This window comes from Eleutherodactylus coqui, chromosome 8 (genome assembly GCF_035609145.1).
Source record: "Eleutherodactylus coqui strain aEleCoq1 chromosome 8, aEleCoq1.hap1, whole genome shotgun sequence".
NCBI classification, from domain to species: Eukaryota; Metazoa; Chordata; class Amphibia; order Anura; family Eleutherodactylidae; genus Eleutherodactylus; species Eleutherodactylus coqui.
Genome location: NC_089844.1, coordinates 38,149,665 through 38,171,052, shown reverse-complemented (window position 1 = coordinate 38,171,052; position 21,388 = coordinate 38,149,665). Strand labels below are relative to the sequence as shown.

The window sequence follows — 21,388 nt, the reverse complement described above, 5'->3', positions numbered from 1 at the left end:
CTCCTTTGCAAGCAGGGGTGGTTAATCTGGTGACCCCTGAAGTAAGGTTTACTATAGGAGCCTTACACGTGGAAACCTGCACCTTTCTAGTGATGAGAGATTTGTCTGTGGACGTCGTCCTAGGCCTCCCCTGGCTCCGGGAGCACAACCCGGTAGTAAATTGGGACACGTTGGAACTGGTAAAGTGGGGTCCCCGCTGTGCCAACCACCTTTGTGCGGTGAAGGTGGGAATCTCCACCTGCGAGGGGAGCCCCCTACCAGAATACCTCTCCGAGTTTTCTGACGTGTTCTCCAAACAATTATCTGAAGCTCTGCCCCCTCATAGGGAATGGGACTGTAAAATAGACTTGATTCCTGGGGCCAAACTTCCTAAGGGCCGCATTTATAACGTTACGGTTCCAGAGAGAGAATCCATGAGGGACTACATCCAGGACAGCCTGGCCAAGGGGCACATCCGGCCCTCAGAATCCCCGGTGGGTGCCGGGTTTTTCTTCGTTGAGAAGAAGGATGGGGGTCTCCGGCCCTGTATTGACTATAGAGAGCTAAATAAAATCACAGTCCGAAACCAGTATGCTCTTCCACTCATTCCTGACCTCCTCAACCAGGTCGCTGGTGCCCGATGGTTTTCTAAACTTGATCTCAGGGGAGCATACAACCTCATCCGCATTCGGGAGGGGGATGAGTGGAAAACCGCCTTCAATACGCCCCTCGGGCATTTTGAATACCTAGTTATGCCTTTTGGATTGTGTAACGCCCCCGCCATTTTTCAGGGGTACATGAACTCAGTGTTTCAGGATATCATGGGGGTGTTCGTGGTTGTATATCTAGACGACATTTTGATTTTTTCCTCCGACTTGCCGAGTCACCATACTCACGTTCAGACTGTGCTAGCTCGACTCAGACATAACAAGCTGTTTGCTAAACTCGAGAAATGTGTTTTCGGGGTACAAAAGATATCATTTTTGGGGTATATCATCACGCCATGCGACTTCCAGATGGATCCTGAAAAGGTGAAGGCCATCACGGAGTGGGCCCAGCCAGGGTCGTTGAAAGCCCTTCAACGCTTCCTCGGCTTCGCCAACTACTATCGCAAATTCATTAAAGACTTCTCCGTGGTGGCTAAACCTCTAACGGACCTCACCAGAAAGGGGGCAGATGTGAGGACCTGGTCTTCTGAGGCTCTGAGGGCCTTCAATACCCTAAAGGCGGCGTTCTCGTCTGCACCTGTCCTAGTACAACCGGATCTGTCCAGTCCTTTTGTGGTGGAGGTAGATGCCTCTGAGTTTGGTGTGGGAGCGGTACTGTCCCAAGGTCCCTCCACTCTCACCAACCTTAGACCGTGTGCCTATTTTTCTAGGAAGTTTTCGTCCACCGAACGGAACTATGATATAGGCAACCGGGAATTGCTGGCGATTAAGTGGGCTTTCGAAGAGTGGAGGCATTTTTTGGAAGGAGCCCATCACCAGATTACGGTACTCACTGACCATAAAAACCTCACTTATCTAGATTCCGCTAAGAGGTTAAATGCTCGGCAAGCCCGCTGGGCCTTGTTTTTCTCTCGGTTCAATTTTGTTGTTACCTATAGACCCGGTTCTAAGAATGTCAAGGCTGATGCCCTGTCTAGGAGTTTTGGTTCTCCGGAACCTTCCGAGCCGGAGCCTGAGAGCATTCTCTCCCCTGGGGTGGTCCTCGCTGCTGTCTCCTCCGACCTTTCACCTCTCATTCACGCCGCTCAACAATCTGCTCCTGAAGCCCTTCCGGAAGGCAAATTATTTGTCCCGTTGTCACTGAGATTGAAAGTGTTAGAGGAGACACATGCTTCAGTCCTAGCTGGACACCCCGGTATCAGGGGTACTCTGGAGTTAGCGGCCAGACTCTATTGGTGGCCGCACATGGCCAAGGATGTACGGGTATTTGTGTCCGCGTGCCCGGTTTGCGCAAGGGGGAAGAACCTCAGGAGACGTCCTGAGGGGCCTCTTCTGCCCTTGCCCATTCCGTCCAGGCCATGGTCCCATTTGTCCATGGATTTTATTACTGATCTGCCATCCTCGCTGGGGAATACGGTCATTTGGGTAATAGTTGACCGTTTCTCCAAAATGTCTCATTTTGTTCCACTTGGCAAGTTGCCTAACGCCAAACTTTTGTCTGAGATGTTCATCAAGGAGATTGTTCGGTTACATGGGATCCCCGAGGATATTGTGTCTGATAGAGGGGTTCAGTTCGTCGCTCGCTTCTGGCGAGCCTTCTGTAAAAATCTAAACGTTAATTTGTCCTTTTCCTCCGCTTTCCATCCCGAGAGTAACGGACAAACGGAACGGATGAACCAAGAACTTATCCAGTATCTGCGACTGTTTGTCTCTGATAACCAGCATCAGTGGGCCAACTACTTACCTCTCGCCGAATTTGCGATTAACAACCATGGTAACTCGTCGACCCAACTGTCACCTTTTTTTTGTAACTATGGGTTCCATCCCCGGTTCTCGCTTTCTACTCCTTTGGTCTCGAACAATCCGGCCGCCGACATATCCGCCGAAGAACTGTGCACAGTTTGGGCCCAGGTTCGTAAGAACCTTCAGGGTTCCCAAGAGAAACTGCGTAAATACGCAAATAAAAGACGTACTATCTCTGCACCTTTTGTGGTCGGGGAGCAGGTTTTATTATCATCTAAGAATCTGAGACTTAAGGTTCCCTCCCTGAAACTTGCTCCTCGGTTCATTGGCCCATTTACGGTTTCTCAGGTTATCAACCCGGTGTCATATAAGTTGGCACTTCCTGACCCCTGGAAGGTCCACAAGGTTTTTCACAAGAACTTGCTTAAGAAGTATGTGACTCCAGTTCTCCCCACCCAGAACCCGCCTCCTCCCTCTCTGGTACAGGGGGAACTGGAGTATGAAGTAGAAAGGCTTGTGGATGCCCGACGGGTTAGAGGTGGGCTGCAGTACCTGGTCCACTGGAGAGGATTTGGCCCTGAGGATAGGACGTGGGTCCCTGCCAGGGACGTGCATGCGCCACGCCTAGTCCAGGCATTCCACAGGGCTTTCCCGCTTAAGCCCGCACCTGGCCATGGGGGTCCGGTGTCCCCCCGTAGAAGGGGGGGTACTGTCAGAACCGGCAACTCTCGGGGCCGCCGGGCCCGCACCACCGGTCTGGCCACCCGGGGTACAGGAGCACGGCGCAGAGGTACCCCGGTTCTTGTGATCTCCCCGGGCCGCTGTAAGACTGGTCGCCGCCGGGTTGCTAGGGAGGCAGCTGGTGCTTCTAGTCGCTTGACTACCAGGCTGGCTTCCCTGGTAACTGTCTGTGCAGTGAGACTGGGGGCGTGCCCCCAGCACCGCCCTGATTAGCCCTGCTGCTGTCAGGCTCCCCGCCCCAATCAGCTTCTGGGGCGGGAGCGCTGACAGCATTTAAATAGGTGTGTTTTCCTCTCAGGCCTTGCCAGTGTTAGTTTGGTTCTCCAGCTGCACCCGCGTTTATCCTGACTGCTCTTGTGACCTCGGCTTTTCTGACACCTGCTTTTGGACTTGACTACGTTTTTGCCTGACCCCTCCGTACTGCGTACCCTCTTGTTGCCTACCCGGATTGTCTGACCATTCTACCGTTGCTTGTCTCAGTGTCTGTTTGTCTCCCGTGTCCCGCTTCCCTAGTGAGGGTAGGGACCGTCGCCCAGTTGTCGCCCTGGGGGGTAGCCCAGGGGGGCAAGTAGGCAGGGACAGGGGTTGCGGGATATCTCAGGGACCCCCATATCCCGGACACTGTCCTGACAACGACTTTTTAACCCAGGTAAATCTTCTTCAAAGTCGGGGGTCGTCTTATACGCCGGGAATATGCTGTAGAAAAAAAAAAATCAATACTCTCCACCCACAGCGCTGCTGCAGGCTGTCACTTCCTCCACCATGCCGACAGAGCATTGCTTTCTGGATGCAGGACTTGAATGCCCCGCCTCCAGAAAGCTAATGCTCTGATTGGCTAACTCAGCACGGCGTCAGCCAATGAAAGCTAGTGCTGTGTTAACCAATCACAGCCATTCAATCATGTAATTGAATAGCTGTGAGTGGTTAACCCAGCGCCGGCTTAGCGCGGCGTCAGCCAAATTTAAGTTAGCCAATCAGAGCATTAGCTTTCTGAAGGCGGGGCATTCAAGCCCTGCATCCAGAAAGCAATCCTCTGTCGGCATGGAGGAGGAAGCGACAGCAGCCGCTGGAGGTCAGTATTGATTTTTTTTTCTACAGCGTATTCCCGGCGTATAAGTCGACAGTTGGGGGTCGTTTTATATGCCCAGTCGTTGTATACGCCGGAAAATACGGTACCTTTACACTGAGTATCTATCACTCAGATAGTCGCTCAGAAAAGTTCTTGAAGCTTTTCAACAGCAGTCGTGTATTTGCTTTTACACAGAACAATGATGCTTCATTATTTGCTTGCCAAAATATAGTTCATAGAGAAGATCTCCATGCAAATCGATTTACAAATCACTCAAATAGGAATGACTATAAAGTTACACATTTAATCATTACTGACTAGTTTTTTTGGTAAACTGAAACTTAACAACTTATCGTTTATCACTTCGTCGGTGGCCATATTTACACTGAATTTGCACTCTTGAGCGATTATTCAGCCAATAGTAAAACACAGTACGCAATCACTATTAGCTGCAGGCATGTCTCTGTGAGTCTCTGTTCCCTCTTCACCCTCCCTTTTGCTGTCATAGACTTCAATATCATAGACAGCATAACTCGTACCCCTCATTCACTTTCTGCTCTGCCGTCCTGCCATCTCCAGTAACAGAGATAGCATCACTAGACAGCAGGTTAAGAGGAAGGGAGATCCCTAGTGGCCAGCATTTTAGAGGGATTTTTCAGCACAAAAGTGTTATATTAGGTAAATAAAGTAAATAGTAGTTTTGCTGGTTATCACACTGGTAATGAAGTTGTTTGAAAATCCAGTGACAATTTAATTGTAAAAAATAGCAATTAAATATGCGCCGTACTTGTGAGATTGGGCTGCCTACCTGCGGAAGTCCAGTAGGGGGCGGGTGCTGCTGGGGATGCCTTCTGCTGGCCAGCTCAAGAAGTGGAACTGTGTAAGAGTTCGAGTCTCCTGGGTTTGGACATTCTTCAGGTAAAAACTGCGAACCAGGAAATCTTCACACCAGATATGCTCAGACACGAGATTAACCTGAGGAGAGGGGCAAGAAGCATATAGGAATACATGGACCAAGTGCAAGTATTAATAATAGTTCACCAGTACATTATATCTTAAACCAAACATCCCACAGTTGGTGGGGCAATCCATGATTTGAAGGGCTGTCATATCATCCCAGGACGGTATGCCACATATCCAGCCCCACAGCCCACACAGTATGGCTTCACTTCTTCCTGACAGGTATGCACAGTGGTGAGAGCAGGAACTGAAGGGAGGAGTCAAGCTATGCTGTCTATAGAGTGGCGTACTATCTGGCAGTATGATGATGGTGACATGACTGCTGATGGAAGGAGTTAGGTGAGCGGAGGCCCAGGAGTGGGATGGGAGGACATTATAAGTCAAGCCACAGAGGGTTAGCATAACTAATAGGGGTCACAGAGGTGGCACTATAACTAAGAGGGGTCACAAGTACATTGTGGGGGCCATAGGAGGCACCATTACTATGGGGGGGGGGGGGGGGTTACTGAGAGGGGTATTATGGGTAGTGGCAAGATTGGGGGTCTGGGCCGAGATGACTCGTGGTTGAAAGAAGTCTTCATTGCAGTCACTATTACAGTAAGAGGGTCATTGAGGGTCACTACTACTATTAGGAGGTCACTGAGGGTCATTCTTACTAGCGAGGGCCTCTAAAGGGCACTATACTGTGAAGCAGTTACTGAGGAGCACTATCACTACAAGCGGGTCACTAAAATGCACTAAAACTATGAGGGCATCACTAAGGGACACTATTACTGTGAGGGCATCACTAAGGGTCATTATTACTGTGAGGTTTTAACTAGGGGGCACTATTACTGTGAGAGGATCACTATTACTAAGAGAGGACAACTAAAAGGCACTGTTTCCTGTAAGGGGGTAACTGAAGGGCATAATTACTGTGAGGGGTATCCTAAAGGAGCACTATTACTGTGAGGGGTATCCTTAAGGAGCACTATTACTGTGAGGGGTATCCTTAAGGAGCACTATTACTGTGAGGGGTATCCTAAAGGAGCACTATAACTGTGAAGGGATCGCTGAGGGGCATTATTACTGTAAAGAGATTTCAGAAAGGCACTATTACTGTGAGGGGGTCACTAGGGGTCTTGAGTTGTCCATAGATAATAGGAAGCCACTGTATAATGTGGTACACTAGAGCCTGCAGTCACTGACCTCATAGATGTGGTAGAGAGAGGAACCTTCATCAGGCCAGTAGCGATCGCACTGCTTTACTCCATCCTCCACCAGGGGACTCAGCATAACTATCACTGTGCAGCCATTTTCCCAAACCATCTACAAGTGAGAGAGAATATATTTATGTGATATTGCACACCCAATGCACTGCAGATCATAGATGGAGCAGGGAAACATTATAGCCCAGGGAGGTTGTATAATAATAATCCCTTTATCTTAAGAATTTACCTGCCAGAAATCGGCAATGGTGTGAGAGAGGGCCCCCTGGGTGGCGATATAAGCCGGCATGCGAGGGTCGTGTTCAATCTGTTACAGAGATTCATAGTGTTATAGCAGAAACTAACAATGTAATGATCAGATACATGCAGAAACTGTGATACAGAATACATTATATACAGTCATCTATCTCATATCTCTCTATCTCATATCAATCTATCTCATATCTGTCCCTCTCATATCTCTCTCTCTCTCTCATATCTCTTTTTCTCTCTCTCATATCTCTTTCTCTCTCTCTCATATCTCTTTCATATCTCTCTCTCATATCTCTTTCTCTCTCTCTCATATCTCTTTCATATCTCTCTCTCTCTTTCATCTCTCTCTCATATCTCTCTCTCTCATATCTCTCTCTCAATCTCATCTCTCTCAATCTCATCTCTCTCTTATCTCATCTCTCTCTCGCTCATCTCTCTCTCTCATCTCTCTCTCATTCTCTCTCTCATCTCTCTCATATCTCTCTCATATCTCTCTCTATCTCTCTCTATCTCTCTCTATCTCTGTCTCATCTCTGTCTCACCTCTCTCTCTCTCTCTCATCTCTCTCTCTCATATCTCTCTCTATCTCTCTCTCATCTCTCTCTCTCATATCTCTCTCTATCTCTCTTTCATCTCTCTCTCTCATATCTCTCTCTCATCTCTCACTATCATTCTCTCTCTCTCTCATCTCTCTCTATCTCTATCATGAGCCTCATGCAGATATGTTCAATAACTATAAATTAATTCCAGTGTTGAGCGATTCCTTCAGTTGATCACAGAAGGTTACATTTCTACATCCTGCGTATGCATATCATTGAGAACCATATGTCAGCGCTTCCTGGGGCACATCATGTCCTGGTAGCAGCGCTTGCTGTGGGTTGTAGTATCAGTAGCTGGAGAACAACATGTGACTTTTCTCTTATTTACAGGAACGATCAGTGACTGTTACGTACAATTGGGCTGGCATTGATATAATCGCTGCGGGATGTGTTGTTGTCGCTCTTCAGCTTTATACGTGCATGGTCGTCTATATAAGAGATACAGAGAGGTCGTAGTTATATAGGAAACAATTTATATACAAGAATGTAACAATGAATCTATATAATAAATCAGCAGAACAGTATATAATAGCGACAACTGCATTGTATGATAATGCGCAATCAATAGGATTGTATATAGCACTGCTAAAGTTGTACTTCATGGTTGGTATACAATATTTGAGCACTGTAATGGTACTGTTATTTGGGAACTGTGTGGCACGATCATGTAGGCACTGTATTAAAATTAAAACTTGTTATTTGTATAGCGCCAACTTATTCCGCAGTGCTTAATTTATTACCCCCCACTAAGCTGGGTACTCATTTTACCGACCTCGGAAGGATGGAAGTCAACCTTGAGCCAGCTACCTGAACCATTCAGGGATTGAACTCGCAACCTTCAGGTCATGAGCAAGAGTTAGGACTGCATTTCTACTGCCTTAACAGTCTTCGCCATATGCGGTTATGTTATAGAAGGCAGAACCCAGAATGGCAGGATGCTCAGTAAGAGTAGCTACTGTTCTGACAGAACTTATGCTGCCCGGGTATTATAGGATGGCCATTCATGTGATCGGCTGTCCAGTAATATGCTTTCCTACCAAAAGTAATTGAACACCTGAGCAAGAATCAAAAGTAGTTTTTTCTTCCATATGTTAATACTTAGTGGGGCTCATTTGGCCCTAATGACATTGGAGACTCTTTGTGGCATGATTTCTACTAACGTCTGATACACTTCAGTGGATATTTCCCTCCATTCAGCCTGCAAATGTCTAATGGGTTCTTTCAAAGAGGTTAGATGCTGTTTATATTTTCCGACCTGACGTTCTAGTTCGACCAGAACCCTACTGAACATCTTTGGGACAGACTCTGTGCAGCCGGTCCAATCGTGGAACATCCATATCTTCAAACCAAAGGAAAACAGTGTTGCGTTTGTGACAAGGTGCGATGTCTTGAAAGTATGGCCGACCATTCCCAGAGTATTATCACATTGTCGGCAGCACATTATTGTCTAGAATGTCAGGGTCACCTCCATGTTCATGGTTCTTGTCATTACAAACAACAGACTGAGACCATGCCACGTAAAACATCCCTTGACCATAAAAGGACTATACTTAACTGTTGGCACAACACACTCAGGTAAAATGTGTTCCCCAGAATCCCAGACCATAACAGACCCTAGACATTCCCCAGGGATCCTCCACACCCAGTGATTAATCACTTCATAGAACAGTATCCATTGCTCAACTGTCCAAAGACGACGCTCCTTGCACCACTGTAGACGGGGCGATGTAACTTCTTGAAGAGAAATCACCAGACCTTAGCAGGATGAATAGAGGGAAATACAAGCTGAAGTATATCAGATGTATGCCACAGACAGTATCTGATGTCATTAGGGCCAAAGAAGCCCCACTAAGGATTAACATATGACAATAAATACTATTTTTCATTCTTGCTCAGGTGTCCAATTATTTTTGGTATGATAGTGTACTAGAGGAGATGTGTATTAGGCCATTGTTTCCCCGAGGCAAAATTAGCTGATTATCAGGAAAGTTTTGAGAGCAGAACCCAGGGCGATCCCTCTATCTAATCTGCAGGGAACGTCTGTAGACGGTGTACCTGGTAAGTAGAGCTATTCCTACAAGATCTGTCTCCTTTATATCTGGAAGACGCCCTAATAATCCTAAATTATAAAAGCAGCTTCCAATGAATAAATTGAGGAATGAAGCTACAAGCCTTGTGCAGCTCATATGAGAGGGGTCAGTCGTAAGCTTCTGGTGCCTTCAGGTGGTCCCTGCTTGCAGGACATGGTGGTGAGGAGGAATGGAGTGAACTTAACATTAAAATAGCACTCACAAGGTACAAAATCTGGGTTCCTGTTCTTCTTCAGGTTGGTATCATTCTTAGCAATTGAGCAAGCGTTTGGCTCAGCCTGATAGGCACACAGGGCTTGCCACTCCTTGGCCAGACGGTCTCTGTTTCTCAGATGATCTTCCATGTATGCCTGCAAAGGGTCATAAAAATGTAGCAAATGCAATTAAATGGGCGCAAAACAAAAAAACATCACAACTCAACTGTAATATCTATGGTAAGAACTTGGAGAGGTCGTGCAGCCACATAAACAGAAATGTTTCTTTACGTGTTTCACTCACCAGGATCATGTGACCGGTGGAAATGTCCATGTTGGACTGTACGGGTTCCTCGCACCAGGACGGAGTACTGCTGTGGGAGCTGGGGCTCGGCTGTGGGACATCACTAAATTGGGAAGACACACTGCTAACACGGGAGTTTTCCGCCGCTGCTCCAGTTGCCTCTGTGCGACTGAACAGTGATTTGCCAGCCATGTGCTGCCGGCAGAGATCCTGCATTCAGACAGAAAGACACGAGGAACAAAGTTATCCTGATCTATGTGAACATAGGGACAGAACTGACCTTACCTGGTATGAAATGATAAGCTCTGTCCATTAGGCTGGGTTCACACAGGGCGGATTTGCCGTGGATTGCCGTTGCATATCCGCACTGTGGCAAAACCGTTGCGTATGCAGCGCAATGCAGCACAAATGAGTTTTGCCAAAAAGCTGTTCTCACAGGGCGGATTTTTTTCGCACAGCCACAGTGCGGAAATGCAACTGCGGCGCGGTTTTCAAAGATGCAGCATGTCCATTCTACGGTCTTTTCCGCAGCGCTTTTTAGTCCATAGACCTCTATGGACGCAGCCACATCCGCACCAAGATACGCGGCAAGAAGTAAAAAAGCCGGAGGAAAATCCGCAAGCCCAAATTAACCTTTGAAACGGTTTTGCTGCAGAAGCAGTTCTTCCGCGGCAAAACCGCGGCAAATCCGCCCTGTGTGAACCCTGCCTTAGGGCTAAAAGATTACAAGTGGCGTGCTCGATAGGATGCAAGCTCAAATATAAGTGATCAATCCACAACCGCCATTGACTACCTTCATTACGGATATCACCATTAACCCTTTCAGATATACTACGCATTATCTACTAATTCACTCTAAGACCATCAGAAATATTACAGAAATACTACCGTTAAGGCTGCTTTCACATCTGCGTCCGGAGTTCTGCTTTCTGGCCAAACAGATCCATCTTACGACGGCACCGAACAGCGCAGAACGGACCCCAATGTCTATAATGAGGCTTGTTTGATTTCCACTTCTATATTTTATTGGAAGAAAAAGCGCTCTATGCAGTACTATTTCTTCTGGTACTTTCTGCCGGATCTGTGATGGAGGTTCCAAGGCCGATGTGAACCCTATGCAAAATGTGTGATGTACGACATGTGCAAAATTTGCAAAGTGCTACTAATTCAAAAAAACCCAATGAAATAAAAAATCCTTTTTGTGATTTTGCAAAAAATTATAAAATGTCAAAAAAGTTAAACCTATCAATTTCGCTAATCTGTGTTCTTAATCTGCTTTGTATCAATTTACAGATCATCAGCGCTGCAAACTTAGGTGCAGATTGACCTAATGAGATAAATTCCGAAGATTTTGCAAATAACCGATAGAATAATAGGCTGTTTGGCCTGATCTCAGACGGAAATAATAACATTTTATGGTTTCAAGATGACCCTTAAAAGTTCACTTACAGCAAATCCTTAATATCTACCTACTACCAGAACAGAAGCAATTCGTGCACCAGGCTAACAGGAGCAAGGAAATCAACATTTCAGAAGGCTGCTCGCCCTCCATGTGCCTCAACTCAATAAAGAGAAGAAAAGCCGTAGTGTGGGGCATCCTCATATCAACAACCTCTTTCCTCTCTTACTTCAGAAAAACTGGCTCTGTAAACAGTGATGAGAGGGCAGGCGCAGGCAATTTGATTACCTCCTCCTGCTGCTTGCTATTGCTGAAGGAAGAGATTCGCTTAATAGCTTTTTAGTAGGCAATTGCTGTAAATACAGATACAGTATAGTATGTAAGCAAAGGTTAATGTCAGCAATAGAGTAAATGTTGGATAAACCTTCTGTGCCAATTATATACAGCTACTACAGCGATACTGGTCCCTATGTACAAAACTATAACTACTATAATACTGCCCCCTATGTACAAGAATATAACTACTATAATACTGCCCCCTATGTACAAGAATAGAACTACTATAATACTGCCTCCTATGTACAAGAATATAACTACTATAATACTGCCTCCTATGTACAAGAATATAACTACTATAATACTGCCTCCTATGTACAAGAATATAACTACTATAATACTGCCTCCTATGTACAAGAATAGAACTACTATAATACTGCCTCCTATGTACAAAACTATAACTACTATAATACTGCCCCCTATGTACAAGAATATAACTACTATAATACTGCCCCCTATGTACAAGAATATAACTACTATAATACTGACCCCTATGTACAAGAATATAAGTACTATAATACTGCCCCCTATGTACAAGAATATAACTACTATAATACTGCTCCCTATGTACAAGAATATAACTACTATAATACTGCTCCCTATGTACAAGAATATAACTACTATAATACCGCCTCCTATGTACAAGAATATAACTACTATAATACTGCTCCTATGTACAAGAATATAACTACTATAATACTGCTCCTATGTACAAGAATATAGCTACTATAATACTGCCTCCTATGAACGAGAATATAACTACTATAATACTGCCTCCTATGTACAAGAATATAACTACTATAATACTGCTCCCTATGTACAAGTATATAACTACTATAATACTGCCTCCTATGTACAAGAATATAACTACTATAATACTGCCTCCTATGTACAAGAATATAACTACTATAATACTGACCCCTATGTACAAGAATATAAGTACTATAATACTGCCCCCTATGTACAAGAATATAACTACTATAATACTGCTCCCTATGTACAAGAATATAACTACTATAATACTGCCTCCTATGTACAAGAATATAACTACTATAATACTGTTCCTATGTACAAGAATATAACTACTATAATACTGCTCCTATGTACAAGAATATAACTACTATAATACTGCCTCCTATGTACAAGAATATAACTACTATAATACTGCCTCCTATGTACAAGAATATAACTACTATAATACTGCCTCTTATGTACAAGAATATAACTACTATAATACTGCCTCCTATGTACAAGAATATAACTACTATAATACTGCTCCCTATGTACAAGTATATAACTACTATAATACTGCCCCCTATGTACAAGAATATAACTACTATAATACTGCTGCCTATGTACAAAATATAACTACTATAATACTGCCTCCTGTGTACAACAATATAACTACTATAATACTGCTCCCTATGTACAAGAATATAACTACGATAATACTGCCCCCTATGTACAAGAATAGACCTACTATAATACTGCCCCCTATGTACAACAATATAACTACTATAATACTGCTCCTATGCACAAGAATATAACTACTATAATACTGCCCTCTGTGTACAAGAATATAACTACTATAATACTGCCCCCTATGTACAAGAATATAACTACTATAACACTGCCACCTATGTACAAGAATATAACTACTATAATACTGCCCCCTATGTACAAGAATATAACTACTATAATACTGCCCACTATGTACAAGAATATAACTACTATAATACTGCCTTTTACGTACAAGAATATAACTACTATAATACTGCCTCCTATGTACAAGAATATAACTACTATAATACTGCTCCTATGTACAAGAATATAACTACTATAACACTGCCACCTATGTACAAGAATATAACTACTACAATACTGTTCCCTATGTTCAAAAATATAACTTCAGCACCCAACAAAGTCCGTACCTGGTACTCAAAAGTGGAGTCTCCGGCTCCTTCCGGCCCAAGCCCTGCAAGTCGCTCCTTTTCTCGCTGTTTAGCATGTTGTCGTAGGCAGAAAATAACAGCTGATGCAATGACGATTCCTGCGATGCAGGCCAGTGCGATGAAAATGAGGAGAACAAACCGGAAGGTATCCCCAAAGTGAGAGGCATGGGGGAACGTGGCAGTGGTGGCATTGCTCCTCTGTGTATGAAGAAGAACAAAGATTAATAATGGAAATCATTCATATAGGATCAGATGTGAAAACTTACTAACGATCCTCATATAATAGACTGGGGACTTTATACTACTATATAAGGGATCTCCCTGAGGCCTATATCTGGACATGGGACAGCTGTAATAGCCATGGATATGGGATAAAATAGTACACAATCCCGGTAGTACAGCATGCTGATAAAGGATTCCTATAAGCTACTTTATAACCTGATGTGGGATCCGACATTTACATTCATTTTTCCAAAAATCTGATTACTAAAGCACTGAGATGAGGAAATGCAGACTACAAGTCTTATCAAACCTCCCCATCCTTTGTGTCCTCAGACTCATCTCAGTTCAACCCAATATAAGACATACTGATTATAAGGACATTCTGCCTGATGCCATCACACCGTGCCCCCGCCTGCCCATCTCAGCTGGCTTTACTAATCAGATTTATCAGAGTCCTTATACTTTAATGCAAAAACTAAATATCACGTCCTGCACTTAATACAATTACACCCCAGTTAATTCTTTCTTCTTCCTACCTATTAGTAATATTTATATATATGTAAAAGTAATTTAACCCTATGACGTCTCACATCATCTACAAGGCATCACTTGAGGAACATAACATGAGTCTTCTTCATTGGAATATGAGCAGTACATCAGGGGTTCCGGAGTCACGCTAGTTTAAAGAGCCTAACAGAGGCATCTTCCTGTCCTTTACTAATAGCCCCCAATCTATGGCTCTCCATTCCAGGATGTTCGGAGTTGTAGTTGGCAATCTCTGTCATAGGTTGGAGGCTGCTGTTCTAACCTATTTTACAATATAAAGTTAAGGTCATCCACAGTTGATCAGCTGGGGTCTACCGATCAGCTGAATAGTCCGTTGCTGCTCCGACCCCCGTGTAGTGGCCGACACTTATAACTGCAGGTGCAGCTCTCATTAATTTTAACAAGGATAGGTCATTAATAGTATTTCCCTTGAATGTCCCTTAGGAATACCGGGTGAGCGCGATATTAGGCGAGAAACCCGGCCCGATGTCGCGCTCACCAATGTGCATTTTCACACTAATGCGAGGTAGTTTTCTGGCAAAAACGCCTTCCATCACTTCTGTGAAGTCGTGATCCTCCGGAGCGGCTTTCAGGCGCGTTAGAGGATTGGTTTTTCCCGTTGTTTTCAATGGGAAACCTTGCCTCGCAACTTTGTGCATATCGCACTCCGTGTGATGTGTTTTACTGTCCCATTGAAAACAATGGGTGACGCATTCCGAGGAGCATGAAAAGACAGGACATGCCACGATTTTGTCCCGCACCGCACCACTCCTGTATAGGACTCCATTCAAAAGAATGGGGTTCATATTCCCATGAGATTTGTGAGTCTCGAAAAGCAGAAATCTGGCAACAGTTCCTAGGCCATGTGAAATCGGCCTTAAGGGTATGTTCACACGGAGTGGAAAATCTGCACCAAGTTCTGCTTGAAAAACTACGTCAAAATTTGCACGGTTGGTGTGGGTTTTGGTGCAGATCTGCAGCAGAAGTCATCCCTTGTATTAAACGTTTCTCAGGTGCTCAGGCTGACCGGGATTCAAACGGCTTGAATAGCAGCAACAAAGGAGAAAACGCGGCTCCTTAAAACACTTCTTTTATTACAAAAATCCATAAAATGATAAATGGTAGGTACCATGTGACACCACGTCCAGTCCACGCACAGGCGCATTTCAGAAGACACTTCTTTCTTGATCACAGCTAACAGACTGAGGGCTCTTTCACACGAGCGTATATCGTTATGCATCAGATCACATGGCCGTATTCCTGCGGCATAAAAGAGCCCGGTCGGGCCAATATAGCGTCGGGCGCTTTCACACCGGGCAGAAAAGATAGTTCTGGAATTATCTTTCTGGCGGGAATATGTCAGCCGCTGCATAGACTCCTATGCGAGCCAATGACAGCGGCCGGAGAAGGAAGGTGGGAGGGAGTTTAGCAGCGTGACTACTAAACTCCCTTCCTCTTCTCTCCTTCTCCCCTCCGGCTGTTTGCAATGGGAGGGGGTGGAGCTAAGGTCAGTCCCGCTCCGCCCCTCACATTGCTGGCTGTGGACAAGGTGTGGAGCTTAGCTTCGCCCACTCCCAGTGCAAACAGGGAAGGGAGAGAGGAGGTGAGCCAGCGATGGGCAGGGAAGGGGAGGCAACAGCATTGCGGTCTTGGCGAATATGCACTGTGCCCGAGCCGTCTGAACGGGTGCGCAAGCGTTAGATTTGTGAGCCCGCTCATGCGTTATTATGGCCCTGGCAGGCGCACGTAAAAACACCTACAGTCATGTGAAGGAGGCCTGACATGGTACTTCCCCTTAAAATCAATTGTCAACCAATCATAATACATTTACATCATGTGTGCACCAGCTTGATAGTGACACCCAAAACAAAAAAAAACAAAAAAAAAACTTGCGAATCTCCAAGTCATTTCACATCAGTTAATTCTCGGTGCTGGTTATTCCATAAGGGTTTCCCATGTGGTAACGCTAGATGTGGAGCTTGTAGATATGGGATTAAACTACAAGTGCAGGTGGAAATCTGGGTTTATTATTAAAAAAATGTCAACATTTGTGATAGTAAACTTGTCATTTACAACATATTTTGCAATAATTGTAAAAAATGTATACAGGCCGCAATATTCGCCTGTCACAAACACGGATCATGGAGCTTATTAATGACAGAGAGAAAAAGAAGAGAAAGGCCGCAGGAGTTGCAGGACATTTTTTGGAACATCATAGAGCTTTTCGGAGTCATTCAGATTCAGCGGTATTGAAAGCTGTAAAAAAAACTCTAAGGGGGGGGGGGGGGGGGGGGACTGGAGAAAGTTTGTCCTCAGCAGAGGGGCTTTTTGGATATTGAAGTTGGGAACTCGTTTACCAGTGGGTTTAAATGTAAAAAATAATTTGCTGAGGGAGAGAGAGGAAGGAGGAAGGGGAAAGAAAAAAGAGAAAAAATAGTTTTTTCCTTTTTTTTTGTTTTGGGTGTTGCTATCAAGCTTGTGGAAATGTGCACACATGATATAAATGTATGATGATTGGTCCATACTTGATTACCCTACCCTGTTACCTAACTTGAAACGCGCCTGTGCGTGGGCGTGGTGTCACGCAGGCCTACCATTTGTGATTTTATGGCTTTTTTGTAATAAAAGAAGTGTTTTCAAGGAGACGGCTTTTCTCCTTTGTTGTTATTGCTTCACCACACATCGTCTACTATGCAGAGAGGCACACTTGTAGGGTTTCCTCCTCTCTGGAACGCTGGCTGGGGTAGAAAGCGAAAGGTAGGATTCTTGGAAGTGGAGTCAGTTCCTCTCAAACATTTATGGAATCTACTTGTGCACCATCAATATCTCAGCAGGTAATACAGTATTTTTGTGGCCCTTAGGAGTTCAGTATGACAATGTGACCATAGAAGGTTGTGCACCCCTGGTTTAGAGACTTGTTAACAACATAGTGACCCGAGGAGTAGTCTAAAAGACAGTCCTGCAAAGGGAGAGTGGTTTCTTCTGCTTTAGGGGATATTTTGGATGAAGATGGGCCTGGTAATTCAGACCTGTTCTCAACTCTAAACTGGAGGATATAGATCCCTAATGAAAGGGGTTGTAGCTTTGGACACCTGCTTCCTATTTATTCTACTTGGACAAGAATATCTGATGATATATGTGGGTTTATGGAGGACTGGGGCAAAGAACCGCTGTCTCCTTCTCTGGAGGACCGTTGAGCCATGATCCTGTAGAACCATCATGTTAAAGATGGGCCTGGTAATTCAGACCTGTTCTCAACTCTAAACTGGAGGATATAGATCCCTAATGAAAGGGGTTGTAGCTTTGGACACCTGCTTCCTATTTGTTCTACTTGGACAAGAATATCTGATGATATATGTGGGTTTATGGAGGACTGGGGCAAAGAACCGCTGTCTCCTTCTCTGGAGGACCGTTGAGCCATGATCCTGTAGAACCATCATGTTAAAGAACTGATCTAGTGGATCCTATTGATGTGGCAGGTGGAAGACCTCAGGGCAAAAATATCCAAAAACATCAATATCTACAGACATCTAAAGATACAGAAAACGGTGGACCGTTCCTGACAATTCTTTAATAAGAGAATTTTTCACTTTTTGGATCATTTCTGGCTTTTAGAAATATACACTTATGTGCCAAAAGTCCTGGGATAGATTTATGTAAATAAATTACGAAGTTCTGTTACCTCAGGTGAATATTAGAAAGAAAAAGATCGCCCCCTTAGGATCATATCCAACATTTAGCGTAAACTACATCGCAAACATCGCCAAAGCCTTATAGATTCAGAACGCCCACGCCTGTGTAAGTTGGGAGGTGTTATCTGGTGAGTGGGATTTAGAACGAGGCATGATGGGGGTGCCAGACAGATGGGAAAGTCCATTTCTGAAGTTGTGCAGGCATTCAATAGTCCCCGAACCACAGTGTTACGTGTGTACCTGGAATAGGTCATTGAAGGCATCACCAACCACAGGGGACAGCGCAGTGGTTGCCCACGGGTGCTTAATGATGGAGTCCAGAAGCATTTGGCTAAAATTTACCATGCAAACAGACTAGCGACTGGAAGAAATCACATCCACATTCAATGCAATCCACATATATATATTCCGCAGGTCAGTGCAGCGTTCTTTAGCTTCTATGAGATATGAGACCAGAAGACACCCCAGATGCCTCTAATAACACTACGACACTGGACACAGCTTTTAACCAGACCCTAAAGGACTGGCAACATGTGCCAAGGTCTGATGAGTGATGTTACAAATGGTTTCAGGCTGATGGTAGGGTTCATGTGTGGCACAGACCCCATAAAGCCATGGACCCCAGTTGTCACTGTACAAGCTGGTGGTGGTTCCATACCAGAGTAGGGGATTCTCATGGCATGGGTTGGGTCCATTGGTCCATCTAGACATGTCATTGACCACTGCTTGCTACCTTTTACTGCTTGGTGACCATGTTCAGCCCTTCATGGACTTCATGTACCCCACAATGATGGGATATTCCATCAGGATAATGCACCGTGCCATCGGGCCCAAGTTGTGCAGAACTGGTTTAACGAATATTCTGGAGACTTGCTATGAATGGTGTGGCCTGCATGGGATCTGGTGGAGAGGTGCATGTATACCTGAGATCCTGTACCCACAAATACTACAGAGTTGTGGGGGGCTCTCCAGACGGCTCACCATCCCTCCAGATGTCTTGTATCCACTCGTGAAATTAATGCCACGTTGAGTTACTAAACTTCATTGGGCTAGCGAGGGTCCTACAAGATATTAGTTCCTGTCCCATGACCTTTAGAACATCAGTTATATAACATTGAAGCTGATATAAATGAAGCTGTACAATTATACATCCAGAATTGTCCAACAGCAATTCAATAGCTTAAAGATAAAAATCTGATGAATCGGATACATAAACGAACCTTGACACATGACCTAGTGTTGATATCCATTCTACATGTTACACCACGTATAACATATCTGCATTGCTAGAAACAACACGCTCTTTATGCACAGACATATAGTGAACTAATATCCCATAGGTGACTCTATACATCTGTATATATAGCACATCCCGAAGCACTAACACCTCCCCCTCTCTTGCACAGGCCTGTATTTGCACTTCCCATGGACACTGCGGTGCCCACAGAGCTTGCAATCCAGACTCAGGATGCTCTGGAGGTTAACCAGTGCTTTCAAGGTCAATGTGAACACAGAGCCTAAGGTTGCTTCCTTTGCCTTAACCTCACCTAAGGTTACAAGGGTCCAGGCTGTGCCGCTTTGTAACCAGCATGATGGGCAGACAAGGATATTATGTAAAGATTAAGAAAAAAATCTGTGAAGGAAAATAAAAAACGATACGAAAAAAAAAAGCAAAAAATTGCAAAGACGAAAAAAAAGCTTCTCTCCATTTTGAGGCAACACCCTCCTGCACGGACAGAAGTGGAGCCGTTCTCTTAGAACTTACCTAACGGCAGCTGAGGACAGGTCAACCTGAGCGCCTCCTGACTCCAAGGGGAGGGGGACGATGACAATACAGGGATCTTAGGGCCCCGCACCTTATTCATGTCATACACACAAAGCTCTGGGCCCTCAGGGAGAGACACAAATAGAGGGAGACAATAACATGGGACGAATGGAGGAAAGAGAGATGGGGGGGAAGCGGGGGTCCTGGAAAAGTGAGAAAGAGGCGACCAGGGGAGGATGTGTGTGCAATGAATGAGAAGATCTCAAGGATGGGGTGATGATGAGGGTGGATGGGCAATACCGAGAGGGCACAAAAGATGGGCAAGTGAGGCACAGGGAGGGCTGGAGAGCAGTGATGGAGGAGAGGAGATGATGGGAGCGGCAGGCAGGGTGTGGGATGGGGTCTCTTGTACCCTCTCGTTGCCACCGTGAGCTCCCTAGAACATCAGCTTCTCCGTCACAATCACAGCACTTGTCACATCAAAAGAGGTTGCCATGACAACAGCTCCATGTTACTGAAAAGAGGCGTGATTCCACTCGCAGGCGTCCTCCCTCCCTCTCCCCCCACCCAAAGGCAGACTGACACCACCCATGTTCACCCCCCTTTCTTGCAGCTGGACGACACCTCCCTCCCCAAACCCCTACTAAAAGCCCATCCCCCACATTAACCTGTAATCAATAAGATGAGACAACTGCAAAGACTGCAACATAACAGATACATAGTATGTAGGGCTGTCACATAGTATATAGGGCTGTCACATAATATACAGGGCTGTCACATAATATACAGGGCTGTCACATAGTATACAGGGCTGTCACATAGTATATAGGGCTGTCACATAGTATGCAAGGCTGTCACATAGTATACAGGGCTGTCACATAGTATGCAGGGCTGTCACATAGTATACAGGGCTGTCACATAATATACAGGGCTGTCACATAGTATACAGGGCTGTCACATAGTATACAGGGCTGTCACATAGTATACAGGTCTGTCACATAGTATGCAGGGCTGTCACATAGTATGCAGGGCTGTCACATAGTATGCAGGGCTGTCACATAGTATACAGGGCTGTCACATAGTATACAGGGCTGTCACATAGTATGTAGGGCTGTCACATAGTATACAGGGCTGTCACATAGTATACAGGGCTGTCACATAGTATGTAGGGCTGTCACATAGTATACAGGGCTGTCACATAGTATACAGGGCTGTCACATAGTATACAGGGCTGTCACATAATATACAGAGCTGTCACATAGTATGCAGGGCTGTCACATAGTATGCAGGGCTGTCACATAGTATGTAGGGCTGTCACATAGTATGTAGGGCTGTCACATAGTATACAGGGCTGTCACATAGTATACAGGGCTGTCACATAGTATGCAAGGCTGTCACATAGTATACAGGGCTGTCACATAGTATGCAAGGCTGTCACATAGTATGCAGGGCTGTCACATAGTATACAGGGCTGTCACATAGTATACAGGGCTGTCACATAGTATGCAAGGCTGTCACATAGTATACAGGGCTGTCACATAATATGCAAGGCTGTCACATAGTATACAGGTCTGTCACATAGTATGCAAGGCTGTCACATAGTATACAGGGCTGTCACATAGTATGCAAGGCTGTCACATAGTATACAGGGCTGTCACATAGTATACAG

At 45.0% G+C, this 21,388-nt stretch overlaps 1 protein-coding gene across 2 annotated transcripts in view; it reads right to left on the bottom strand.

The window, feature by feature from the left end:
• PTPRN (protein tyrosine phosphatase receptor type N) overlaps positions 1 to 21,388 on the bottom strand; it is a 138,010-nt gene that overhangs the window by 15,618 nt on the left and 101,004 nt on the right. For both annotated transcript variants that reach the window (XM_066575511.1, XM_066575512.1), the window contains 7 exons: positions 13,474 to 13,692; positions 9,808 to 10,017; positions 9,512 to 9,659; positions 7,574 to 7,647; positions 6,598 to 6,675; positions 6,349 to 6,468; positions 5,009 to 5,175 (listed from right to left, as the gene is read on the bottom strand). In XM_066575511.1, coding sequence (XP_066431608.1) covers positions 5,009 to 5,175; positions 6,349 to 6,468; positions 6,598 to 6,675; positions 7,574 to 7,647; positions 9,512 to 9,659; positions 9,808 to 10,017; positions 13,474 to 13,692 — 1,016 coding nt within the window. The remainder of the gene's footprint in view (positions 1 to 5,008; positions 5,176 to 6,348; positions 6,469 to 6,597; positions 6,676 to 7,573; positions 7,648 to 9,511; positions 9,660 to 9,807; positions 10,018 to 13,473; positions 13,693 to 21,388) is intronic.